This window comes from Martes martes (genome assembly GCF_963455335.1).
Source record: "Martes martes genome assembly, chromosome: 12".
Taxonomy (NCBI): Eukaryota; Metazoa; Chordata; class Mammalia; order Carnivora; family Mustelidae; genus Martes; species Martes martes.
In genome coordinates, this window is record NC_137900.1 from 23,491,455 (window position 1) to 23,515,421 (window position 23,967).

Here is a 23,967-nt window from a genome sequence, read left to right on the forward strand (position 1 = left end):
GTGTGTATTTGGTGTCATCACTTGACATCTCAACTAGTAGAGGTGGGAGGGAGTCCAACAGCCTTTGCAAGTGACCATAACAAGAGTCCTATCTAGTTCACTTTAAAGCTCTAATCTCATATCTGATTTAAAGTGATCCTATATCCATCACCAATGAGGCTTTAGTTCTAGGACACTAAAGTGTGAGTGTGTGCGTGTGTGTGTGTGTGCATGAACGTGTGTCGGGGTATTTCTATGTGTGTGCATGCACACACATGCATGAATACATGTGGTCTTTTGCTCCTCCTCCCTACCTCTATCTTCAAGTTAGGACTGGCTAGCAGGTTTTCTGGGGGTCATCTGTTCTCCTTCCTTTACAAAACCTACCTTCACTCATGTCAGGTGCCAAGAGAAAGAATAGGGAGCAAAGGAACAAATGTTAACTGGGTGTGTGACTGAAATTCTGTTGCTATTTGCCCCTGCTTCTCTGACTAACACTGCCTGGCCTCAATGCCATCTGAATGATAGGTGTTCAAACGCTGGCTCTCTCATGAGACACATCTATTGGTTCTACGATGTCCTCCCCATTGCATGATTCCATTTTCTTTCTTTTTTTTTAAAGATTTTATTTATTTATTTGACAGGCAGAGATCACAAGTGGGCAGAGAAGCAGGCAGAGAGAGAGAGGAGGAAGCAGGCTCCCTGCTGAGCAGAGAGCAGGATCCCAGGACCCTGAGATCATGACCTGAGCTGAAGGCAGAGGCTTTAACCCACTGAGCCACCCACGCACCCCACATGATTTCATTTTCATTCCCTTTCCCTCCTACTCTCAACAGTAATGCATAGCCTTTTGGCTTCTTGGGTCATTTTGTGTGGTAAACATCTCTCCTCAGATGGCTATAGGAAGAAGACTCAAGCCGAGCTACTTTTTGCAATGCCAGAGGGAGCACAGGTATCCTTGCCATGCCAAGGGTAGGAGTGCAGATGACTCTCCTGCTCACCCAGCTCGATTGGTTGTTATTGTGGCAGATGTAATAATATTCACCTAATACTCCATATGTTTCCCTTTATTTCCCAGTCCCTTCTGGATTTAGGGAGGACATGTGCCTAGATTTGACCAAAGGTCTAAGTAGAAATTCCATGTGCCATATAGAGTCAGAGGCCATTAAGAGAAGGTATGAACTCTCTGTACTCTATTCTCTTTCACTGGCCACTCAGAAGTCCACATGCTAAGATGGCAGGATCACAAGGTGGCTCAGCCTGGAACCCTAAGCAACTATGTGGAATAGGATCCCTCACCAGTCATCAAAGACATAGTGTGTGCACAAGAAATAAATCTTTGTAATTTAAGCCACTGAGATTTGGAGGTTAATTTGTCACCACAGCAAAACCTACCTTCCTATCCATCTAGCATTCTATCTAGGCAAATATTTATATATAATTATTTTGTATATAGATATTTATTATATGAATCCATATAAATATATACTTATTACCTTTAGTTATGTGTTCCATATATGGTAGGAATAAGTTACACACATTATATAAAAACTGAATGTTTTATATAATAAATAGTATTACATAAAATATAATACATTACACTAATATAATCAGTATCATTAATATTAATAAAATAATTAATTAAATAACTTAAAGTAAGCACTGTCTTAAATCAGGACTATCTCTAGTTAGAAAGCAAGTAAATTAATAATACATGATCATCACACCCATTGCAAAACAGACATCAGAGCACACACAGAAAAGTGACGCACTGTACAATTAATTCAAAAATGATACACAAGAGAATTTTTAAAACTTGGAAAAGAGAGACATCTAGAAAATGAAGATGATAACACATTATATCCACCACATATATCTGTAAGTTACAGCCCAAAGTGTAAAAATCTCAGGGAGCTTCTAACTTACTATGTAGGAGAGCCCCTCCTCTTTGTGGTAGAATGGGGCCCAGAAGTTGTGTGAAATTCAGTATTCTGATCTAAAAATGTGGGTCTGCAGATAAGAAGTAACAAGAGAACAAGGTTATGTTCTGGTGAATTGGCCCTCAACACCTAGAAAGGAGACAGCAATGTTAGTTGTCAGCCTAAGGCATCTGCAGAGCAGCAAAAACACAGCTGTAGTTTCATACACTAAATTATGTTTGCAGTGAGGAGCTTGCCTCCTGCAGAAGGCAGGAATCCTGTTTAATAATTTGTGTTTAAAAAGGCATCAAATTAGAGAACATATTTTATTAAAATTCACACAAAAATAGTCACTTCAAAAAAGATTAGTACTGAAGGAGATATATCAACATTTCACTTTTGTTCTCACAGCTCTGACTCCACTGTCCCCTCCAAATGTGGGGAATATATAGCCGTGTTCCTCAAGAACTGGAATGTAGGAAACATCACCCCTTCCTAACCCTGCCTCATTCCCTTTTAAGCTCCAGAGTAGTGAATTCATTTACTAGTAAGACCTTTGGAATAACATTCAGTTCAACATGGTTTCCTTCAGTTCAATATGGGGTGGGGGGTGGGAGGTTGGGGGAACCAGGTGGTGGGTATTAGGGAGGGCACGTATTGCATGGAGCACTGGGTGTGGTGCAAAAACAATGAATACTGTTATGCTGAAAATTAAAAGAATATATATATATATATATGGTTTCCTTCACAAAATTACCTTTAAGAGCTGGGAAGGGTCTGAGATTTTTCCTATTTGCAAGCTAACAGGTTATCCTGCCAAGTTTCATGAATGAGGGCAGAACCCAAAACTCCTGGGTCATAGATGAAGGCCAGCAAAGGGAAGGAAATGCCTCACTCATAAGATGTGCAGAAACACAACAGATGTATTTGTCTTCCAAACGTTGTTGAGAAAAATATAAAATCTAAAAAGTGTTTGGAAACAAAAGATAATACAGAGGCTTCCAGATTGTACTTCAGTTAGCATCCGAGCCCACGGTCAGACCAAATGATAACATTTGAGGCCTGCTGAATGCTGATCTGCCATATTTGAGAATACATTTCACGCATCATACATTTTCTCCCTGAATATTTCATTGTGTATTTCTTAAGAAAAAGACTATCCTCTGACACCACAGTTATCTCCTTTGGTAAATTTCATATTGACATAAAATTTTTAACTAATCTCCCACTCACATTCCATTTTTATCAAGTTATCAAGTAATGTCTTGTGTGTGTGTGTGTGTGTGTGTGTGTGTGTAAAACTCTTTACAGGATTTAGTCTAGGATGACATACTACATCCAGTTGCTGTGTATCTTTAGTTTCCTTTAATCTGGATCAGTTTCTCAGCCTCTTTTAGAACAAGGCCAGGTTTGAAAAATAAAATCATTGTGCCGTATTTATAACCCCTTCTCGCCTGGAAATTTTTGGGGGTGGAACTTATCTTGCTCAGACTTTAAAGGATGTTTTTATAGTCGTGAGTCCTAGGGGCCTTAGGGACAGTTAAGACCACACTTTCTATTTAAAAACAATTCCAGAAACTCAAAGATATGTGGAGGGATTTTTCTTAACAGACATATGTCTGAAGTCAAGGAGGGTGTGTGAAGTCGGGTGGGCTTGAAGAGTATCTTGCTTTGGGTAGAGACAATGGTGAAGCTGTGGATGCAGGATCAGAGAGGGGAAAAAAAAAAAAAAAAAAAAAAGGAACTGCCATTACAGGCAAACCCTCTTCAAATGGCAGGGAAAGGATTGGGTGTCTAGGACCAAGACTGATTCATCAGCAAGAGAATGTAGGTGAGTCAAGTAAGGAAATGAAACAGGGCTTAATTTCAACAGTTTATAATCTAAATAATGAAGCTGTAAGAGTTCCAACTATTAAATGACTAGGTAGCATGGGGAGAAGAAATAAATACATACAACCATCAAAAAAAATAACATTACTGTGTAAAATTGGTAGAGATGACAATAAGGTATTTTGGTGAAAAGGTAGAAGGTATGTGAGAAAAACACTTTCCTTGGAGGAAATAAACATAGGTGTCATTCAAAAAACGAAAAAAAACTTGCCAGCATTGAATAGACAAAGTGGATACTCTTTGTATCCACATGGCTGCTTTAATTTAGGACTAAGATGGCTTTTTAGGATATCACTTATTATTTAAAATAGAGGTGTTGAGAACATTGGGGATTTCATCGTCAGTGCTCTACGAGTTACAGTTGAGTGATCTAGAGAAGTCACTTACCCTCTCCAAGCTTCAGTTTTGTTCTTTCATAATAGAGACACACTAATACCTGAGCTGCTTACATCATGGGGTGATTGTTAGGTTGCTCCCAGTAAACTTCTTGAAAAGGTAGCAAATCATTTACACTTGCTGTTAGTGTAGGAGGAGAAGTGCTATGAACCTCCCCTATTGAACCTCAGTGGAGGTTAGTTTTGGTGATATTCTATATATACCTTTCCGGTCTTGTTCCCTGAAATTTTGAAGGAACTTCTACCAGGTTCTGAGAAAAGTTTTAACTCAGGGCACATAAACGTACATAGGGATATCTAGCCAACATAAAAAGAGAAAAGCCATTCTTCGACTATCCTCTCAAAGAGCCATTAATTTGTATCAGATAATCACAGAGATTAGACATGCAGAGTTGCCTTTCTAAGGAGCATGGTGTGTGTGAGCATTTGTGACTCACAGTACCTGTCACTTTGTTCCTCTGTTCCAGAGATCACCTGGCAATTCACAAATGCAGCAGGATACCTATCCTGTGTCCTGTGTAACTCTCAGCCTGCGCAGGGCTTTCCCCTAGAACAGCACCATGAGATCCTTAAGGACAGAGACCAGGACTTAACAGATGTTTGTGTCTCTTGGCTTCCAAAAGTAACTATTGATTAAATGAAAATGTGGCTGAGACTGCATGTCAGGATGAGGAAGAAGCGGTGCCTCTTGGCAGGTCTGATCTTCCAGGCAGGTGACCTGTTCCTACAGAACCCAAAGGAGACTCTGCTGGGCCAGGGTGAAGGCTGTCCTACCCTTTCACAGATGACCAAGTTAATAATGCTAGGCCAGGGGTGTCAAATAAAGGGCATCCCAGTTTAAGAAAGACATGAGAAGTTAGGAGGCAGTTCAGAGGACAGCTGTCATGAAGATAGAAGAGTTTAGAAAGGAAGATGGAGGAAGAGTGGAGGGAAATACTGGGATTATTTAAACCTGACAAAAAGGAACCTGGAAAAACTGCCACAGGTAGTTGATTTTCAAACATACGTGGGGATGATAATATAGGGTGGAGCTTCTCAACCCCTTTTCATGGCAAGGCACTCCGAGGAAAGGATATACAAGGCCCGCAAGGGCAATCAGGTGAGGATCTTCAAGACTACATTCTGCAGGAAGGCTGTGACACTCCTGGGTCCCACCCTGCCACCAGAGGAGGGGATCGATAGCTTACTTAGCAGCCTGTAACCTCTCCTGGCCTTTGGGGAGTTTATGAACTGTGTGTTTGTGCTCTTCCCCAAATGCATATGATGAAACCCTAATCCTAATGTGATGGTATTAGGAAATGGGGACTTTGGGAGGTGATTAGGTCATGAGGGTGGGGCCCTCATTAATGAGTTTAGTATCCTTAGAAAAGAGACCCCAGAAACCTCTCACCCACTTTTTCTGCCACATCAGGTTGTAGGGAGAAGATGCACCTGCCTGTGAACCAGGAGGAAGGTCTCAACAGACACTGAATCTGCTGTGCCTTGATCTTGGAATTCCCATCCTCCAGAACTATGAAAAATATATGTGTGTCATTAAAACCACCCGGTCTATGGCATTTGTTACAGGGCTGCAACTCACTGAGAAGGGATTTGTACACCTATCAGGGTATTGATATACAGGACACAGTATTTTAGGTAGAGTAAGAAGACCTGGGGTCAATATTTTATGAAAGACTGAAATAAAAGGAGAAAACACTTTATTCTTCAATATGAAATATACTGGATTGTTTTGTCAAGGGGTGTGTGTGTGCGTGTATGTATGTGTGTGTGTGTGTGTGTGTTAGTTTGTCCCCAAACATTTTATGCAGTTTCGCTTCACTAACTTTAGGAATACAAGTGCTACAGAGTTACCCCCAAGGCCATTTGAAGGTTTAATTATTTGCATTCATTTTATAATGAATTTAGTTTTGGGATTATTGAATAATGCATCATTGAGTTTCATTGAGTCAGCCTCTCTGACGGAAGATACTAAAGGCCGAATGAAACACAAATTCAAATGTGCTGTGCAACATGTACAAAACGAAGTGAGCGTCAAAGAACTTTAAGGTCTCTATCTGGGTTCACGGAAGGCAAAAACATTTTCTTTTAAAGGTTTTATTTATTTGACAGAGAGCACACAATCAGGGGAGCTGTGGGCAGAAGGAGTGGGGGAAGCAGGCTCCCTGTGGAGCAAGGAGCCAGATGTGGAGCTTGATCCCAGAACCCTCAGATCATGACCTGAGCTGAGGGCAGTTACTAAACCGATGGAGCCACCCAGGTGTCCCAGGCAAACACATTCTATATGAAAGATGGATCTGAGGACCTATGTGATCCTGAGTGTAAAAATGTCAGGATACAAGCAAAACTTCCAGGTAGTCTTGCAGACTTTCAAGGCACGGACCTGGTAAGACCCAAGTCAAGGTCTCAAATAGTAAAGGGGGACCCAGGTAATATATGAATTACACATGGAACGACAGAAAATGTCATAAGTTTCACAAATGATGAAAAGGAGTAGGAAAACAGGATGGCAGACCTGAAGGACTAGGAGGATGGAGGGGCCTTCTGAGCTAGAAGGTGGGGAGGGGCTGTGGACACACCTTCTTTAATTGTCCCCTCCCTCACCCTCAGAAACTCTTTGTGACAGTGCTCTGTGATGTAAGCCTGGGGAAGATATATATATATTTTCAGCGTGTGCACAGTATAGGCTGTCTTGTGATTCAGACAATGGAGTTCAAACACTGGAATGTTCTCTCATTTCTGAATAGCGATACTAAACCATGTCTGAGCTTTGGCTCAACATGCTTGGAGACTGATCCCAACTTCACCTTCGTGTGTGGGTTGGGATTGCTCCTCCTGTTCCTGTGCTACCTGATGGGGATTCCATTTCCAACTTAGAAAACCAAAACCACCCAAAAGGTAAGAAATCCTCAGGTGGGGGGTGGGGAGGACTCAACATAGATTATTACGGTTTACATTCCTAATCCCCAATTTTTTTCCTTTTTTTAAAAGATTTTATTTAAGACAAAGCAAGAAAGCACAAGTGGGGTAGAGGGGCAGACGGAGAGCTAAGCAGGGAGTGCAATGTGGGGCTAGATCCCAAGACCTTGGAATCCTGACCTGAACCCAAGGCAGACACTTAACCAACTGAGCCATCCAGGAACCCTAATCCCAGGTTTTAAAAGGAGTTTGGTAGAGTGGGAGAAACACCTAAAACGGGAAGTCTTAAGAGAACAGACATTCACTCCTCTAGGAAAAGAGGCCTGGCAGGGGGAAGTGTTAAGAAAGGATGAAGCTTTCTACTTGAAACTACAGTCTATCTGGGTATGGTGGTGGTTCTTGAGCAAAATCCCAAACACAGGGAAACTGTAGTCCTGGATTGGGGTATTTTGAGAGGATGGGGTCTGTGTAAGTGAACAAGGTTTCCCAGCACTCGATCATATCGAGTCACATTCCCATGTCCAGCATCACTCGATCAAGCCTTCCTTCATGCTGGGCTGATCAGGAGAACACTGCTAAGCCTCTGAGAAGACAGTGGGGTCTGAGCTATGACCTAGGATACAGGGTCCTACCTGAGGCAGCACAGATGTGAATGTTGGGCTTGCTTGCTTTTCCATGTCCTCATTGAACAAAGGACTTCTGACTGGCAATACCAAGTGTCCAATTGGACAATGTCGGCCCCTGAGTTTTTCAAAGAAGTAAAGCTTAACAACATTTTATCACCTTAAAAGCGGAAAAAAGCAAGGAACACAAAGTTCTGATAAAGTCCTAGAATTCTTGGATAAAGAAAGATTCCATTTCCAAGGGAAGAGTAACACATGAGTCCCAAACCCCGCCCCCCCCCCCATTCTTTTCATTTTTCTTCTAGCGTCAGGGCAGAGCCAAGAGGAGGAGGAAAGGTGGGACTCTGGAAGGTAAGGCTCTGCTTATTCCACCTGAGCTCTCCAAGGCTGATCCTTGCTGTCCTCTCCATGAGGACCCAGTCCAGGATCTCTGAGGATAGGAGCTGCTAGATACATTCCCTCAGAGGAGAGGCTCATGGAAGTGCAGCCAGAATGAAAAACCCTTCTCAGATTCCCTGCTCTGACCATGACTGAGCATGAAGCAGTGATGGATCTGGACAATGAGTGCTGCCCAATAGGTGGCCGTGTGTGATGTCGAGAGTCAGAACTTCTGTCTCCTGACTTTGTGAAAGCTCTGTGACATCATGGATACTCAGGAGTCTTCCCTGACCTCTCTGCTTCACAGAGGTGGTCCGATCATCACATGGATGATTTACATGAAAGTACCTTATACAGGAAGCTAGATTACTAACCAGCTTCACATCCTTGGCCATTTGCCCTCATCTATTGATTATTGGAGCTTTCAGAGTCCAAGATCCCAAGGCTTTGCTGTAAGGGGACTCCTGTATTAATACCTATGTGTCTACTTTCACTGTATAACTCACTCTCCTGTTTCCCCAGATGGCAGATGGTACCAACGGGAAGTGGAGGAGACCCGGAAACTGATCTCCATTTTAAGAAGGTGACCAGATTTTCCCCTTGCTCCTATTGCCTCTTAGAACATGTTTTATGCAATTGCAGGATTCACTGCAGTCTGTCATAGCCATGGGGGGGGGTAGGGGGTAGCCATAGGAACAGATATTGGGGTGAAGGCTACTGAGTGCACTGTCAAGTCATAAAGGTGGGGCATTGTGAAGGGACAGCAGGCTTCAGGTGGACCCTCCCTTGTCAGTCCTGCATGGCCTCCTCCCCTTATTCTGGTCCTGGCTGCAGTTTTGTACCTCCTGTCTCCTGCAGCCCCCTTGGCCGGCATCATGATACCATCCAGTTTCGTCAACTGTAATGTCCAGACCCCTCTTGTGAGGTATGTAATAGCACAACTGCTGAGATCAATCGGCTGCTGTTCCTGCAGACTCTGGAAGATTCTACTCCCTTGGCTTCCACAGCTCCTGTGACTTCTTCATCGTTCACTCTCTCCCCTGACTTTTCAGCAGTCCCTCCAGGAGAGCTAATACCAGCTTCGCTGCCTGAGCCTTCCCCACCACCTGCCTCCATCTTCTCACCTAACCCAGTGATCCCTGTGGCTGATTTCTTTCCACCCTCACCACCGGGTGCTTCTTTGCTACCAGAGCCCTTTCCTCCATTGGATTCCAAATTCCCACTGGACCATTTCCCAGGCCAGTCCCCTGCCTTCCCACCTCCTGTTCTACCCCATCATGCCCATTCAGTGGACCCTAGTGTCCAAACAGAGATAGTGTCTCTAAATACCATATTCTCTCCGGAATCTACACATTCCCAAGATGTCAGCCCCTTATGGGAGTTCTCCCAGAGGGTGAATCACACTGAGACCTTTGCTCATCATCACACACCACCAACCCACTCAGCTTCACCACCACCGGACTGCAATTTATCTGTGACTCAATCTAAACCGATTTCCATCTCCAGTAAGCCTGTTCGAGAGAGCTCACGCCCAGAGAGCCCTGGTCGGTTGTCTACTTATGCCCCATCAATCACAGGCATTGACCCCTCCAGCTTGTCAATTTTAGAGCTCCCTCGGTGGCAAACTCATGCCAAAGACTTCTTCCCTTCAACCCTGGCTCCACGTGATTTCCATCAAGCCCTGCATTCTTCAGAGGCGTCTTCCAGGGGAGACCCTGTAGCCAACCTTGTAGAGCCTGGTAACCTCTCATTTCTCAGCCCTGATGCCCTGGCAATTCTAGAGAAACAAGTCCAAAACAGGTGTGGCTTCCTCAGGTGGAAGGAAACAAAGGGTTCTTTTCCAAGGCAAACAATTGCTGATAAGCAATAGGGTGATTGGGCATCCTCCCTCCCTTTCTGGAGCAGCAAAGACCAGTAAAAGGAGCTGCCTATGCATCAGCAGCACCCATATCCTACAACCTTGGAGGAGGGCCATTGACAGCAAACCCCCATCCGGCTCTTCCGGGGTCTCCAAACTCCTCAGAGTGAGTCCTTCTTCCCTGCTGCCGATGCCTCACATAACATCTCGAATGCCTCCAAGGGCAGGAATCCCCAGTAGTTCCCCACCCACTTCCTCCATCCTTGTCTGAGAACCCGCCTCAACTCCTGCCTCAAACCCAGCCCCAACCCAACCCATATGTCCAGCCCCAGGCCCACCTTCAATCCCCACTCCCAATCCTGCCATCTGGTCCTCTACCCGACATTAAGATCTGTCGAGTGTGTTTTCACAGACCTCAGAATGAATCCGAGAGACTCACGTCAACTGCAATGCAACCTCTGGAATGGGACCTGTTGCACAAGATGCGGGAACGTGTGCGGGCTTTGCCCACTGTAGTCCAGAGATCCCACAAGGATGATTGTCCTTCAGCTCCTAACCATTCTCCCAAACCCTGTGCCGCCAAGGCCCAAGTTGTAATCTCGGTCCCTCCCAGGCCCATGCTGCTATCTCCATCCCTCATGCACAGTTTCCTCTCAGTGACGAGATTCGGAAAAAAAACTAGAGAGTCCCCTTGGAAAGAGGATCATCCAACAATGGTGGGGCCTGTCCCCCAGGACCTAGGAGTCTCTCGCAATGACGAGCGGTCCCGGGACTCTTCCACAGCTACCTGAGTCTCAGGGCTATCGTGGAAGCTCAGGGAACTCTAAAAAGAGTGAGGTCAAATTGAGTGTCTCTAAAAGTGGGTATGTGGAGGACCCAGAAATGCTTCAGCTAGAGTGCAGTGGCCTGGCAAAGTACAAAGATGACCTGGAGAAGGATAACAATGATTTGGAGAAGGACGAAAATCTGGAGAAGGAAAAGGAGGACCTGAAGAAGGATCAGGGACATATCCCAGAGAATGGCCCAAAAGATCACCTGTTGAGTGACCCAGTTAACTCTTCAGATAATGAAATGGGGTATATGTCTGAGAAATAACTTAGGAGCCCATCAGTGAAAACCTCCATGGTGTCTGTGGAGACTACGGTCAGAGACAACTTGAAAATGCCCTGAATATACATTTAAGCAGAGAGTCTGGGGAAATCAATGAGGGTCAGTTGCTTGGGACTGTGCAGAATTCGTGGTACACTATGAGGCACACATCACTTCTTTCCAAGAAATCCCAGACTGAAATAAAACAGAGAAGTTTGCCACCATCAGAGGTTGAGGACTACTCCCTGAGTCCCTTCCAGGAGCTTCCCCTTGTTGAACCGAGTGCAGCACAGAGGCTGGAAGACCATCTTTAAAGATTTCATAAGAGGGGGACTTGGGGCCTTCCGCCTAGGGTCCAAGAAATCATAGAGGTCTTTTAATTGAAGAGTTCAGATTCCACTCTAGCCTTTCCTCCTCAACCAACGGGAGTGCTGGGGCAAACTGGAAACCTGGAGGCATCAAAGGGTAAACCTGGGAAGCTTGAAATCTCTCCATGGAGACAAAGCAGGAACAGCAAGTTCAGCCCCCATCCCCGTTCGTCCTCTCCCTGCCACCTTAATTTTGGGCAAGGAAGAACAGAGAATTCTGAGGCAATCACCCTCTAATATCAACCATCAGTTGGCAGAGGATGTTCTGAAAACTAAGGACGGCAGCCGTCCTCTGATACCTGTCAGACATGACACCGTAGGAAACAGACGGCCCCCAAGGAAGCCTACAAGTCGAGGTGCATTCAGACGTGAGCCAAAGGGTGAGAGTGCAAGTTCCAGTGTTAGGAGAGGAGGGCAACAAGGCATAAAGATGAAGAATCCTGGACCAAGATATTCAGGACCAAGGAATTCCATACACATCAATCACAACCTAGCATCTTGACAACCCACAAGCCAGTTAGCTCCCAAATTATAAAGGGGAATAAGCTTCAAGTCAAAACCACCATCCCACCAAGCATACCAATTCCGCAAGATCCTAACACATTGAATCTTAAAGAACCACTCTTGCTTGAGTTCATGCTTAAGCTTTAACGGGACAGGACAGGGAGCGTAGCCAGGCCCAAGCCCAATGCATCCGCCGGCCCCCTGCCACAGATTGATTTATAAGGCCTCAAGGACTCGTGCCCAGGGTGGCTCCAGTGGGGGCACGAGAGCTTCCCAGGTGCTACAGTACATCCAGAGGACGCATGAATTACTATGGAACAACAGCAGAGCCATGGGTCCCTAAGCATGTCTTAAGGAAGTGCCAGAATAAGAGTCCCCCAGCGGCTGCAAAGACCATGAGGCCTCCGGGTTCCAAGGCACAAGAGCATCGTGGAGGGGATGCAGGACTGGGAACAGCCCAACTGAGAACAGACAGTTTCAATACGGAACATGTGGCATTGAAGAAGAGGTTCCCTACCCAGGATGCAGTACTGAAGGTAAACCAGGGAAGAGAGACTTCCCAGACCCTATCACGGAAGGGTCAGCTGCCTCCTGAAAGCCTTTCTCAGAAGGGTCAGCCTCCTTTCTGAAAGAAAGCCTTTTCAGTTTTTTTTAAAAAAAAAAAAAGGGGGGGGGTTTTTTTGTTTTGTTTTGTTTTTTTTGTTTTGTTTTGTTTTGTTTTTTTTTTGCAATGGCTTGCTTACTCTTGGAATCAAAGGCAAAATGCACGAAAACTCCCAGGAGAAGCGCAGTCCCCTATCCTCTGTGGAAAGCAAAGGCCTGCTTAATGGTAGGGCTGCATTCACTGGGATGCCCGAAGCTCAGAAAATAACGACAGCTGTTGGGAAGTTCCAAGAGGAGAGAATGGGGAGTCTGCGTGCAATAAGGCAGCACCTGCCCTCAGCAGCCCATTCCCTCCCCAACCAAGTTTGGGAAAACTCAGCAGAAAGCACAAGTGCAGGCCCGGGCACAGCCGGTCCCGGGGTATCCTTTCAACTACAGGGTTCCCGCCCTTAAGGAGTCAAATACCAGGTCCTGCCAGCTAGAAGCTGTCTTTGCTGGCCAAGGCCTTACTGGAAGTAACAGACAGCTCAGAAACAAGGACAGACAGCCCCAGAAAGTTGGGGCACTTAAGGACCAGCTACCGCATCAGAAGCATCCCCTCTCCAGGCCCCACGGGGAGCCCGCGTCCCACCCAAAGGCCACCTGCGGGCATCAGGCTGCCCAGTGGCTTTCAGCCACTCTCACGACTGCTGAAGACACAGTGTGCAGAAATGTGTGCCTTACTATTTAGACAGAAAACTTCTCCGGAAATCCCAGTGAGAGGGTTTTGGGGGGCATTTCCTACCCCGAAATAATCCCCTTGTGAGGAATCAATATTTCTCTAATAACGGGTTGTCTGTTCTGTGTACTGTCTTGGGAGCATGGGTTTGGGGTAACTCCGTTCAGCTGTCTGTCCAGACAGATAGTGTCTCTAAATACCATCTTCTCTCTGGACCCTACACTTTCCCAAGAGGTGAGCCCCTGAACGGAGTCGTCCCAGACGGTGAATCCCAATGAGACCTTTGCTCATCATCACACACCACCACCCCGCTCAGCTTCACCGCCACCGGACTGCAATTTGTCTGTGACTCAATCTAAACAGATTTCCATCTCCAGGAAGCCTGTTCCAGAGAGCTCACGCCCAGAGAGCCCTGGTGGGTTGTCTACTTATGCCCCATCAGTCACAGGCATTGACCCCTCCAGCTTGTCAATTTTAGAGCTCCCTCGGTGGCAAACTCATGCCAAAGACTTCTTCCCTTCAACCCTGACTCCATGTGATTTCCATCAAGCCCTGCATTCTTCAGAGGCGTCTTCCAGGGGAGACCCTGCAGCCAAACTTGTAGAGCCTGGTAACCTCTCACTTCTCAGCCCTGATGCCCTGGCACTTCTAGAGAAACAAGTCCAAAAGAGGTGTGGTTTCCTCAGGTGGAAGGAAACAAAGGGATCTTTTCCAAGGCAAACAATTGCTGATAAGCAATTGGGTGATTGGGCATCCTCCCTCCCTTTCTGGAGCAGCAAAGACCAGTCAAAGGAGCTGCCTATGCATCAGCAGCGCCCAAATCATACAACCTTGGAGGAGGGCCATTGACAGCACACCCCCATCCAGCTCTTCCGGGGTCTCCAAACTCCTCAGAGTGAGTCCTTCTTCCCTGCTGCCGATTCCTCACATAACATCTCAAATGCCTCCCAGAGCAGGAATCCCCAGTAGTTCCCCATCCACTTCCTCCCGCCTCAACTCCTGCCTCAAACCCAGCCCCAACCCAACCCATATGTCCAGCCCCAGGCCCACCTTCAATCCCCACTCCCAATCCTGCCATCTGGTCCTCTACCCGACATTAAGATCTGTCGAGTGCGTTTTCACAGACCTCAGAATGAATCCGAGAGACTCACGTCAACTGCAATGCAACCTCTGGAATGGGACCTGTTGTACAAGGTGCGAAAACGTGTGTGGGGGTTTACCCACGGTTGTCCAAAGATGCCACGAGGATTATTTTCCTTCAGTTCCTAACCAGTCTCCCAAACCCTGTGCCACCAAGGCCCAAGTTGTAATCTCGGTCCCTCCCAGGCCCATGCTGCTATCTCTATCCCTCATGCACAGCTTCCTCTCAGTGACGAGATTCGGACAAAACTACAGAGTCCCCTTGGAAAGAGGATCATTCACCACCGTTGGGGCCTGCCCCCCAGGACCTAGGAGTCTCTCGCAATGATGAGCGGTCCCGGGACTCTTCCACAGCTACCTGAGTCTCAGGGCTATCGTGGATGCTCAGGGAACTCTAAAAAGAATGAGGCCAAATTGAGTGTCTCTAAAAGTGGGTATGTGGGGGACCCAGAAATGCTTCAGCTAGAGTGCAGTGGCCTGGCAAAGTCCCAAGATGACCTGGAGAAGGATAACAATGATTTGGAGAAGGACGAAAATCTGGAGAAGGAAAAGGAGGACCTGAAGTAGGATCAGGGACATATCCCAGAGAATGGCCCAAAAGATCACCTGTTGAGTGACCCAGTTAACTCTTCAGATAATGAAATGGGGTATGTGTCTGAGAAAGAACTTAGGAGCCCATCAGTGAAATCCTCCATGGTGTCTGTGGAGACTACGGTCAGAGACAACTTGAAAATGCCCTGGATATACATTTAAGCAGAGAGTCTGGGGAAATCAATGAGGGTCAGTTGCCTGGGACTGTGCAGAATTCGTGGTACACTATGAGGCACACATCACTTCTTTCCAAGAAATCCCAGACTGAAATAAAACAGAGAAGTTTGCCACCATCAGAGGTTGAGGACTACTCCCTGAGTCCCTTCCAGGAGCTTCCCTTTGTTGAACCGAGTGCAGAACAGAGGCTGGAAGACCATGTTTAAAGATTTCATAAGAGGGGGACTTGGGGCCTTCCGCCTAGGGTCCAGGAAATCATAGAGGTCTTTTAATTGAAGAGTCCACATTCCATTCTAGCCTTTCCTCCTCAACCAACGGGAGTGCTGGGCCAAACTGGAAACCCGGAGGCTTCAAACGGTAAACCTGGGAAGCTTGAAATCTCTCCATGGAGACAAAGCAGGAACAGCAAGTTCAGCCCCCATCCCCGTTCGTCCTCTCCCTGCCACCTTAATTTTGGGCAAGGAAGAACAGAGAATTCTGAGGCAATCACCCTCTAATATCAACCATCAGTTGGCAGAGGATGTTCTGAAAACTAAGGACGGCAGCCGTCCTCTGATACCTGTCAGACATGACACCGTAGGAAACAGACGGCTCCCAAGGCTGCCTACAAGGCAAGGTGCCTTCAGACGTGAGCCAAAGGGTAAGAGTGCAAATTCCGGTGGTAGAAGAGGAGGGCAACAAGGCATAAAGATGACGAATCCAGGACCAAGATATTCAGGACCAAGGAAGTCCATACACATCAATCACAACCTAGCATCTTGACAACCCACAAGCCAGTTAGCTCCCAAATTACAAAGGGGAATTAGCTTCAAGTCAAAACCACCGTCCCACCAAACATACCAATTCCGCAAGATCCTAACACATTGAATCTTAAAGAACCACTCTTGCATGAGTTAAAGCTTACACTTTTACGGGACAGGACACAGAGCGTAGCCAGGCCCAAGCCCAATGCATTGGCCTGCCCCCTGCCACAGATTGTTTGACTTCTAAGGCCTCACGGACTCATGGCCAGGGTGTCTCCAGTGGGGACACGAGAGCTTCCCAGGTGCTGCGTGTCCATCCAGAGGACACAGGAATTACTTTGGAACAACAGCAGGAGCCCTGGGTCCCTACGCATGTCTTAAGGAAGTGCCAGAATAAGAGTCCCCCAGCGGCTGCAAAGACCATGAGGCCTCCGGGTTCCAAGGCACAAGAGCATCGTGGAGGGGATGCAGGCCTGGGAACATCCCAACTGAGAACAGACAGATTCCCTATGGAACATGTGGCATTGAAGAAGAGGTTCCCTACCCTGGACACGGTACTGAAGGTAAACCTGGGAAGAGAGCCTTCCCAGACCCTATCACGGAAGGGTCAGCTGCCTCCTGAGAGACTTTCTCAGAAGGGTCAGCCTCTTTCTGAAACAAAGCCTTTTCAGAAAAAAAAAAAAAAAAAAAAAAAGACGGAGGAGGAATTTTTGCAATGGCTTACTCTTGGAATAAAATGCAAAAGGCATGAAAACTCCCAGAAGAAGCGCAGTCCCCTATCCTCTGTGGAAAGCAAGGCCTGCTTAATGGTAGAGCTGCATTCACTGGGATGCCCGAAGCTCAGAAAATAACGACAGCTGTTGGGAAGTTCCAAGAGGAGAGAATGGGGAGTCTGCGTGCAATAAGGCAGCACCTGCCCTCAGCAGCCCATTCCCTCCCCCAACCAAGTTTGGGAAACCTCAGCAGAAAGCACAAGTGCAGGCCCGGGCACAGCCGGTCCCGGGGTATCCTTTCAACTACAGGGTTCCCGCCCTTAAGGAGTCAAATACCAGGTCCTGCCAGCATGAAGCTGTCTTTGCTGGCCAAGGCCTTACTGGAAGTAACAGACAGCTCAGAAACAAGGACAGACAGGCCCAGAAAGTTGGGGCATTTAAGGACCAGCTACCACCTCAGAAAGATCCCCTCTCCATGCCCTATGGGGAACCCGCATCCCACCCAAAGGCCACCTGCGGGCATTAGGCTGCCCAGTGGCTTCCAGCCACTCTCACGACTGCTGAAGGCACTGTGTGCAGAAATGTTTGCCTTACTATTTAGACAGAAAACTTCTCTGGAAATTCCAGTGAGAGGGTTTTGGGGGGCATTTCCTACCCCAAAATAATCCCTTGTGTGGAATGAATATTTCTCTAATAACGTGTTGTCTGTTCTGTGTACTGTTTTGGGAGCATGGGCTTTGGGTAACTCAGTTCAGTTGTTACTGGTTGCTTTCTTCAGCTTCTAATAGGTGACTAATCTCCTGGACCTCTTGGGAAGTATATATCATTTGCCCACAAAATCCCCCAAAGCCCATTCTCTCTCTGTTGAAGTTTTACGAGATGGGCTCTCTCTCCTGTCCCATGGCTTAGCCTTACTGAAGATGTGTAGTAGCTCACACCTCTCCCCTCATTGGAAGTTTTACACCCTTTAGAACAAGGCTTCTAGATCTGAGGACGATCAAAGACAGGTATAGTTTTCAGAAAATAATGATTAAGCCACTGTTGTTACTTCACTGTTATTTTGTTCCAGTAGCTTAATCATTACTTAGAAGTCAGTTATCAGTGGATCCCACAGGTGGATGAACTCTGAGTGGGAGTGTTTTCGGGGCGCGGGGTGTTGTTCGGGTTGACCTTGGGCTGGTTGGGGTAGCGTCAAAGAATACCCTAGATGATGCTGAAGGATCTGTCCTGTGATTCACATTAAAGTTGACACTGAGGTTTCCACTGGAAGTGCTTCCCTTCCCTACGTGTTTCTTTAGGCTGCTGGACTCAGGATGCTTTTTGCAGAACAAAAGCATCACTTAGCTGTTAGTGGTAGGAATGTTGTCAAGGCAGATACCACCTTCCAGGATAAGACACCTTTGAAGAAATGAAAAGGAGAAAAGAGACCTTGCTGGTAGAACAAAAGTTTATGTCTTATCATCCCCTTCTCAGGACCCTGTCCCGCTCCCATCCTTCCTCAATCTGATCCAGGCACCACCACTTTGAGACAGACTGGAACCTGGCACAACCTACCAATGAATTATACCAAAAAGGCATGGTTCTCTTCCTTGAGTATGCAAGCAATACCTGCAGGCTGTCAGGCATGGCATCCCCTTTGGGGGAAGGTGATCTTGGTGATTGCCTTCCATCCACACTTGATGACAATATATAAGATACTGCCTTTACTATGGCTAGGATGGTGGTATGTCACCTTCAGTATTCATGGCCTTAGTGGAGCCAAGGTAGCTCTTCCCCAGAAGACGTGCAACTTATGAACCAGAGGTGAGTTCTAGACTGTGTACCAGGATACAGATGTTTGGGGGTCTACCATGGAACTCCATGGAATGCCTTTTTTTTTTTTTTTTTTTGGCCAAGACTTACTAAGTGGAACAAAATAAATGGGGTTAGATCACTATTTCCATACTACATTCTCTCCTCAGTGTTCTCAAATCTAATTTATTTTATTTTATTTTAATTTCATTTGAGAGGCAGCAGGAGCACAATCAGGGGGACTGGCAGAGGTAGAGGGACAAGCAGGCTTTCTGCCAAGCAAGGACACCAGCCTCATCACCTGAACCGAAGGCAGATTCTTAACTAACTGAGACACCCAGGTGGCCCTCAGATCTTTTTCAAATTTTCTTTACTTTCCTCAAACTTAGGCCATCTTCGCTTGCCCAGCAGATGTACTGGACCACAGCTTACAGAGGAGCAAGAAAGCTGTGATGGAGATTCTCACAAAACAAAACAAAACCCTTCCAAAGAAATCTCCACATTCTTCGTTTTCCTCTTCCCTCTTGTTATATGGAAAGAGGTTTTTTCCCAATCTCAAAGGAAATATACTTTCTGAATGACTTTATTGAGAGAGAGCCAACTTCTAGTCTTGATGGACTGATCTACCCTTGCCAGGTCTCCTCCTGACCCCTCCTCCCTATCCTTATGAGGCACCCAACACCTTATTTTTAATGGTTTTTACTACAGAAATGTTTAAGCTTGTCCAAGGGCACACAGAATAATATAACTTTCCACATATCTGCCACTCAACTTGCACTATTATCATTGGGTGTGTGTGATACACTGTGATTAAAGTGCAAAAGCCCATTTAAACATCTTGCCATCCACCTCTGAGACATATGCCATGTGTCCACCTCAAAGCTTTCACATTTCTTTGATGTTTATCACCTGTGGAACACATTTATTCACAACAGGTGTACACAGAATTGGTGACAAAAGGCAGTGGGCTTTAGACGCTTTAGCAATCAGTTCTGCTCTGCCTTATAGTCAACCCTGAGGAGCCATTTGAGTGAATTCCTCAACCCCTCACAAGTAGTAATCCTACGGAGCAAATTCAGGGCAGAATTTCACTGTCCCTTAATCACCGAGTAACTGTAATATGCAAAAAGTATAGAAGAACACTGTATATGTTGTTAAAGACTTGACACTATGTGTTTTCAAATATTTAGAAGAAAAATTTGTCCTGTTACTTTTCAAATAAACTACTGTGTTTCACCTATAATGGAGAAGATCAAACACTCCCCTCTTTCCAAAATGGCTTTAAAAGTAAAAGATTAGATGAAAACTGCTCAATATCATTAACCATCAGAAAAATGCAAATCGAAATCAATATTTGCCAAAATTTCACACCCACAAGGATGGCTAAAATCAAAAAGAATACAAATTTTCGTGGGAATGTGGAGAAATTAGAACCCCTACACAATGTTGGTGAGAATGAAAAATGGTACAGATAATTTGGAAACAGTATGGCAGTTGCTCAAAATGTTAGACATAGAGTTAACATATGACACAGCAGTTCCACTTCTTGGTATATACTCCCCAGAAATGAAAACATAGGTCTACACAAAAACTTGTAAACAAATGTTCACAGCTATCTTATTAAAAGGTCAAAAGTCAAAAGATGGAAACAATTCAAACATCTGTCAACTAAGAAATGGGTAAATAAAATATAACATATCCCTATGATACAATATTTTTTGGAATAAAAAAGACCAATCCATGTCAAAACTGGGATGAACCTTGAAAACATGTTAAATGAAAGAAGCCAGTCACTAATGGTCACATATGACTCCATTCACATGAAGTGTCCAGAATAGTGAAATCAACAAAACAGAAAATAGACTCATCTTAGAGCTCAAGGGAGGAGAGAGAGGAGAATGATAGCAAAAGGTTGCAGATTTGTTTCCCTTAAGTCATGACAACGTTTTAAAATTGACTGTGGTGAAGCATATGCTGAAAATCAAGGAATTACACGTTAAATGGGTGAATTTTATGGTATGTGAGCTGTATTTCAGTAAAGCTGTTAAAACAAAGGATTTAAAAATAAATGCTTAAAGATGACAAGAAGGGGAGCATAAAGGCCAAAGGTTGTCAACACATTTTTGGAAGATGGAAATCCGATGGAGGCCTGGTAAGTGACTAGCAGAGCAAACAAGTGCAGGTAAATCAATTCACACTGCAAAACCCAGGAGAGGAGCAACCTGGTGGCACTAGAAAAAAAAGAAATTAGGGGTTCCATGTTAGTAACCATGGTGAACTATTGTTCTTTGTTGTTTGTTTTATATCGCATGCAACTTCTAAAATCTTTTTTTTTTTTTTTTTCGAGTGTGGTGGTCTTTGCCAGTTTTGTAAAACCCTGTTGAAATGTTAGCATGTTTCAAATGTGCAAAGAGGATCCCAGGGTTCTTGCATTGGACAGAACCTGAGACAACTGTTTTAAAGTTAGCATTGCTCACATCTGGGGTTGGGGTATGTTGGAGGCAGTCGCTTCTGAAATCAAAGCCAGAAATCTCAAAGGTTGGGTTAAATTCATTTTTAAAATGTATTTAAAAATAAAGCTGTGGACAGGTTGCATAGATGGTACAGCCATAGATGGTAAAGCCATATACCCTTTACCCAGATGTACCTACTAAGATTTTGACCTGTTTACAATCTCTCTCTCCTTTTCTCCTTCCCCTTCTCTACATATAGGAAAACACATATATGCATATGAAAATTATACATACATTCTTGAATATTTGAGAATACATTTCATGCATCACATACTTTCTCCCTGAATGTTTCCTAGTGTATTTCTTATTAAAAAGAATATTCTCTGACAGCACAGTTATCTCCTTCAGTAAATTTCACATTGATCTTAAACTTTTAATTAATCTCCCACTCAAATCCCATTTTTATCAACTTATCAAGTAATGTCCTGTGCGTGTGTGTGTCTGTGTGTGTGTAAACCTCCTTATAGGAGTTAGTCTAGGATGACATACACATCCAGTTGCTGTGTATCTTTAGTTTCCTTTAATCAGGATCAGTTTCTCAGCCTCTTTTAGAACAAGGCCAGGTTTCAAAAATCAATTCGATGTGCCATATTTATAACCCCTTCTCACCTGGAAATTTTTTTGGCTGGAGCTTATCCTGCTCAGACTTTAAAGTATGTTTTTGTAGTTGTGAGACCTAGGGGCCTTAGGGACAGTTAAGACCACACTTTCTATTTAAAAACAATTCCAGGGGCGCCTGGGTGGCTCAGTGGGTTAAAGCCTCTGCCTTCGGCTCAGGTCATGATCCCAGGGTCCTGGGATCGAGCCCCGCATCGGGCTCTCCGCTCCGTGGAGAGCCTGCTTTCTCCTCTCTCTCTGCCTGCCTCTCTGCCTACTTGTGATCTCTGTCTGTCAAATAAATAAATAAAATCTTAAAAAAAAATAAAAAAAAAATAAAAAATAAAAACAATTCCAGAAATTCAAAGGTATGTGGAGGGATTTTTCTTAAAGGACATATGTCCTGCAGTCAAGGGAGGGTATGTGAAGTGGGGCGGGCTAGAAGTGTACTTTCCTTTGGGAAAGACAATGGTGAAGCTCTGGACACAGGTTAAGAGAGGAAAAGAAGGCTGTCATTACTGGCAAACCCTCCTCATATGGGAGGGAAAGGATTGGGTGTCTAGGGCCAGGACTGATTCATCATCAAGGGAATGTAGGCAAGCCAAGTAAGGAAATTATGCAGGGCTTAATTTCAACAGTTTATGATCTAAATAATGAAGCCATAAGGGTTCCAATTATTATATGACTAGGTAGCATGGGGAGAAGAAATAAATACATATAACCATCAACAAAAATGACATTATTATTTAACATTGGTAGAGATGACAATAAGGTATTTTGGTGAAAAGGTAGAAGCTATGTGGGAAAAACAGTTTTCATGGAAGAAATAAACATAGGTGTCATTCAAAAAACCAAAAGGTATTGCTAGGTATAGTTCCAGTTGTGCTCATTAGACATTATGCTAGAGGAGCCCACTTCCTAAATCAAGAGAGTTTGGTCTGCTGTGATGCAGCACACTTGCTCTGTAAAATAAAGGAATCTTTAAAAATGTTGGGCGGAGAAGGGGGACTTGACAGAGAGGGAAGAAGGAGCAGCAGGGAGAGACACTATACATATGGATGAGAACCTGTAGGGCGTGAATAGCCTAAGAGGGATTTGGCGAAATGAAAGAATTATTAAAAGTTTTTAAGTTGTTTGCCTCAGTTCCATGGGTGTGTTGTGCCCTTGTCTCCCTCTTTGTTATGCTTTCTGTTCCTTGGTACAGGCTATTCTGCTTTCGCATGCTTTTTAGTGAACTTTTGAATACTTTCTGGTATTCAGTACTTTTGGATACTTTTGAGGAGCTATGGGGGTGGGGCTGCTGCTGAGTCTATTTCTGGCTTCATACAGGGAAAAATGCATGAGGGAGAGCTACAGCTGAAGGCAGAGTACATCTTGAGGGTGTAAATCCCGGGGTAGAGCAAACCTTCGAGACGAGTTGAAGTCCAAAGTGAGATCACCAAGTAGAGAGAAGGGTCTCAGGTAATATCAGGGGACTGAGAACATTTCATTAAGGTAAATATATGATATGTGACTGGGTGGGGCAGGAAGGTAGGATGGAGGGATCTAACAGGCCAGGAAGAATGGACATATCTGCTGGGCTGGATAGTGGGGCAAGGGTTGCATGTGAGTTTCTCTATCCTGTGCTGTCCCCTCCCCAGCACTGAGGAACCTTTGGTGTCTGTACTAAAGCCCTGTGATGTGGGCCTGGAACTCTAGTCTAGCACAGGGATCCTCCATGCCCAGCTGCCTGAGGCAGGAGTGCATTTGCAAAGATGTGAATCATCTTTGTCTGAGAAGCCTTACTGCACCATGGCTGAACTCCAGTTATACTTGCTCAGTCTTCCCATCCTTGCCTTCCTGGGTCAGGGGTGGGGGGTGGGGGTGGGGGTGCTCCTTCTTCTGCTGCTGTGCTACCAAAAGAGGAAACCATGTTTACCAGTACTTTGGAAACAGAGATGTCAATCAGGTAAGTAAAGTCCCTCAGAGATACTAAATCTTTCTTTTCAAATAGATGAATTCAAAACAACTTGCAAATGATGCTTTTGCTGAATCTTACAAATTTATGTAGTTTATTTTTTTATTCTATTTTATTTTATTTTATGAGTTTCTATGCTCAGTGTAGAGCCCAAGACAGGGCTTGAACTCATGACCCTGAGATCAAGACCTGAGCTGAGACCAAGAGCCAGATGCTTAACCCATTGAGCCACTTAAGTGCCCCTTCAGTTGTATTTTAATTTTCATTTGGTTTAAAATATTGTTTTTCTTTTGAGTCTCCTTTCTTGGCCTGTGTATTAGTAGTGTGTCATTTAATCTAATCTAAACATGTTGGGATTTCCACCTATCTTTCTGTAGTTGATCTCTAGGTTAAGTCTACTATGGTCTGAAAAAATACTGTGTGTGATTTCTTTTTTTTTTAATTAAAAAATTTTTTTATATTAATCTATAATGTATTATTAGCTCGAGGTACAGGTCTGTGAATT

At 44.9% G+C, this 23,967-nt stretch overlaps 1 protein-coding gene across 1 annotated transcript; it reads left to right on the top strand.

Moving 5' to 3' along the window:
• Positions 1–6,886: 6,886 nt before the first annotated feature.
• Positions 6,887–18,848, top strand: LOC308353302 (spermatogenesis-associated protein 31D3-like; the record flags this gene model as incomplete). The annotated part of the gene is given in 10 exon segments (XM_080820175.1): positions 6,887–6,995; positions 8,623–8,683; positions 8,959–9,001; positions 9,005–9,720; positions 13,651–13,930; positions 14,327–14,434; positions 15,446–15,505; positions 15,623–15,788; positions 16,123–16,318; positions 18,785–18,848. Coding segments are annotated over 10 exon segments (1,803 nt in total).
• Positions 18,849–23,967: the final 5,119 nt, after the last annotated feature.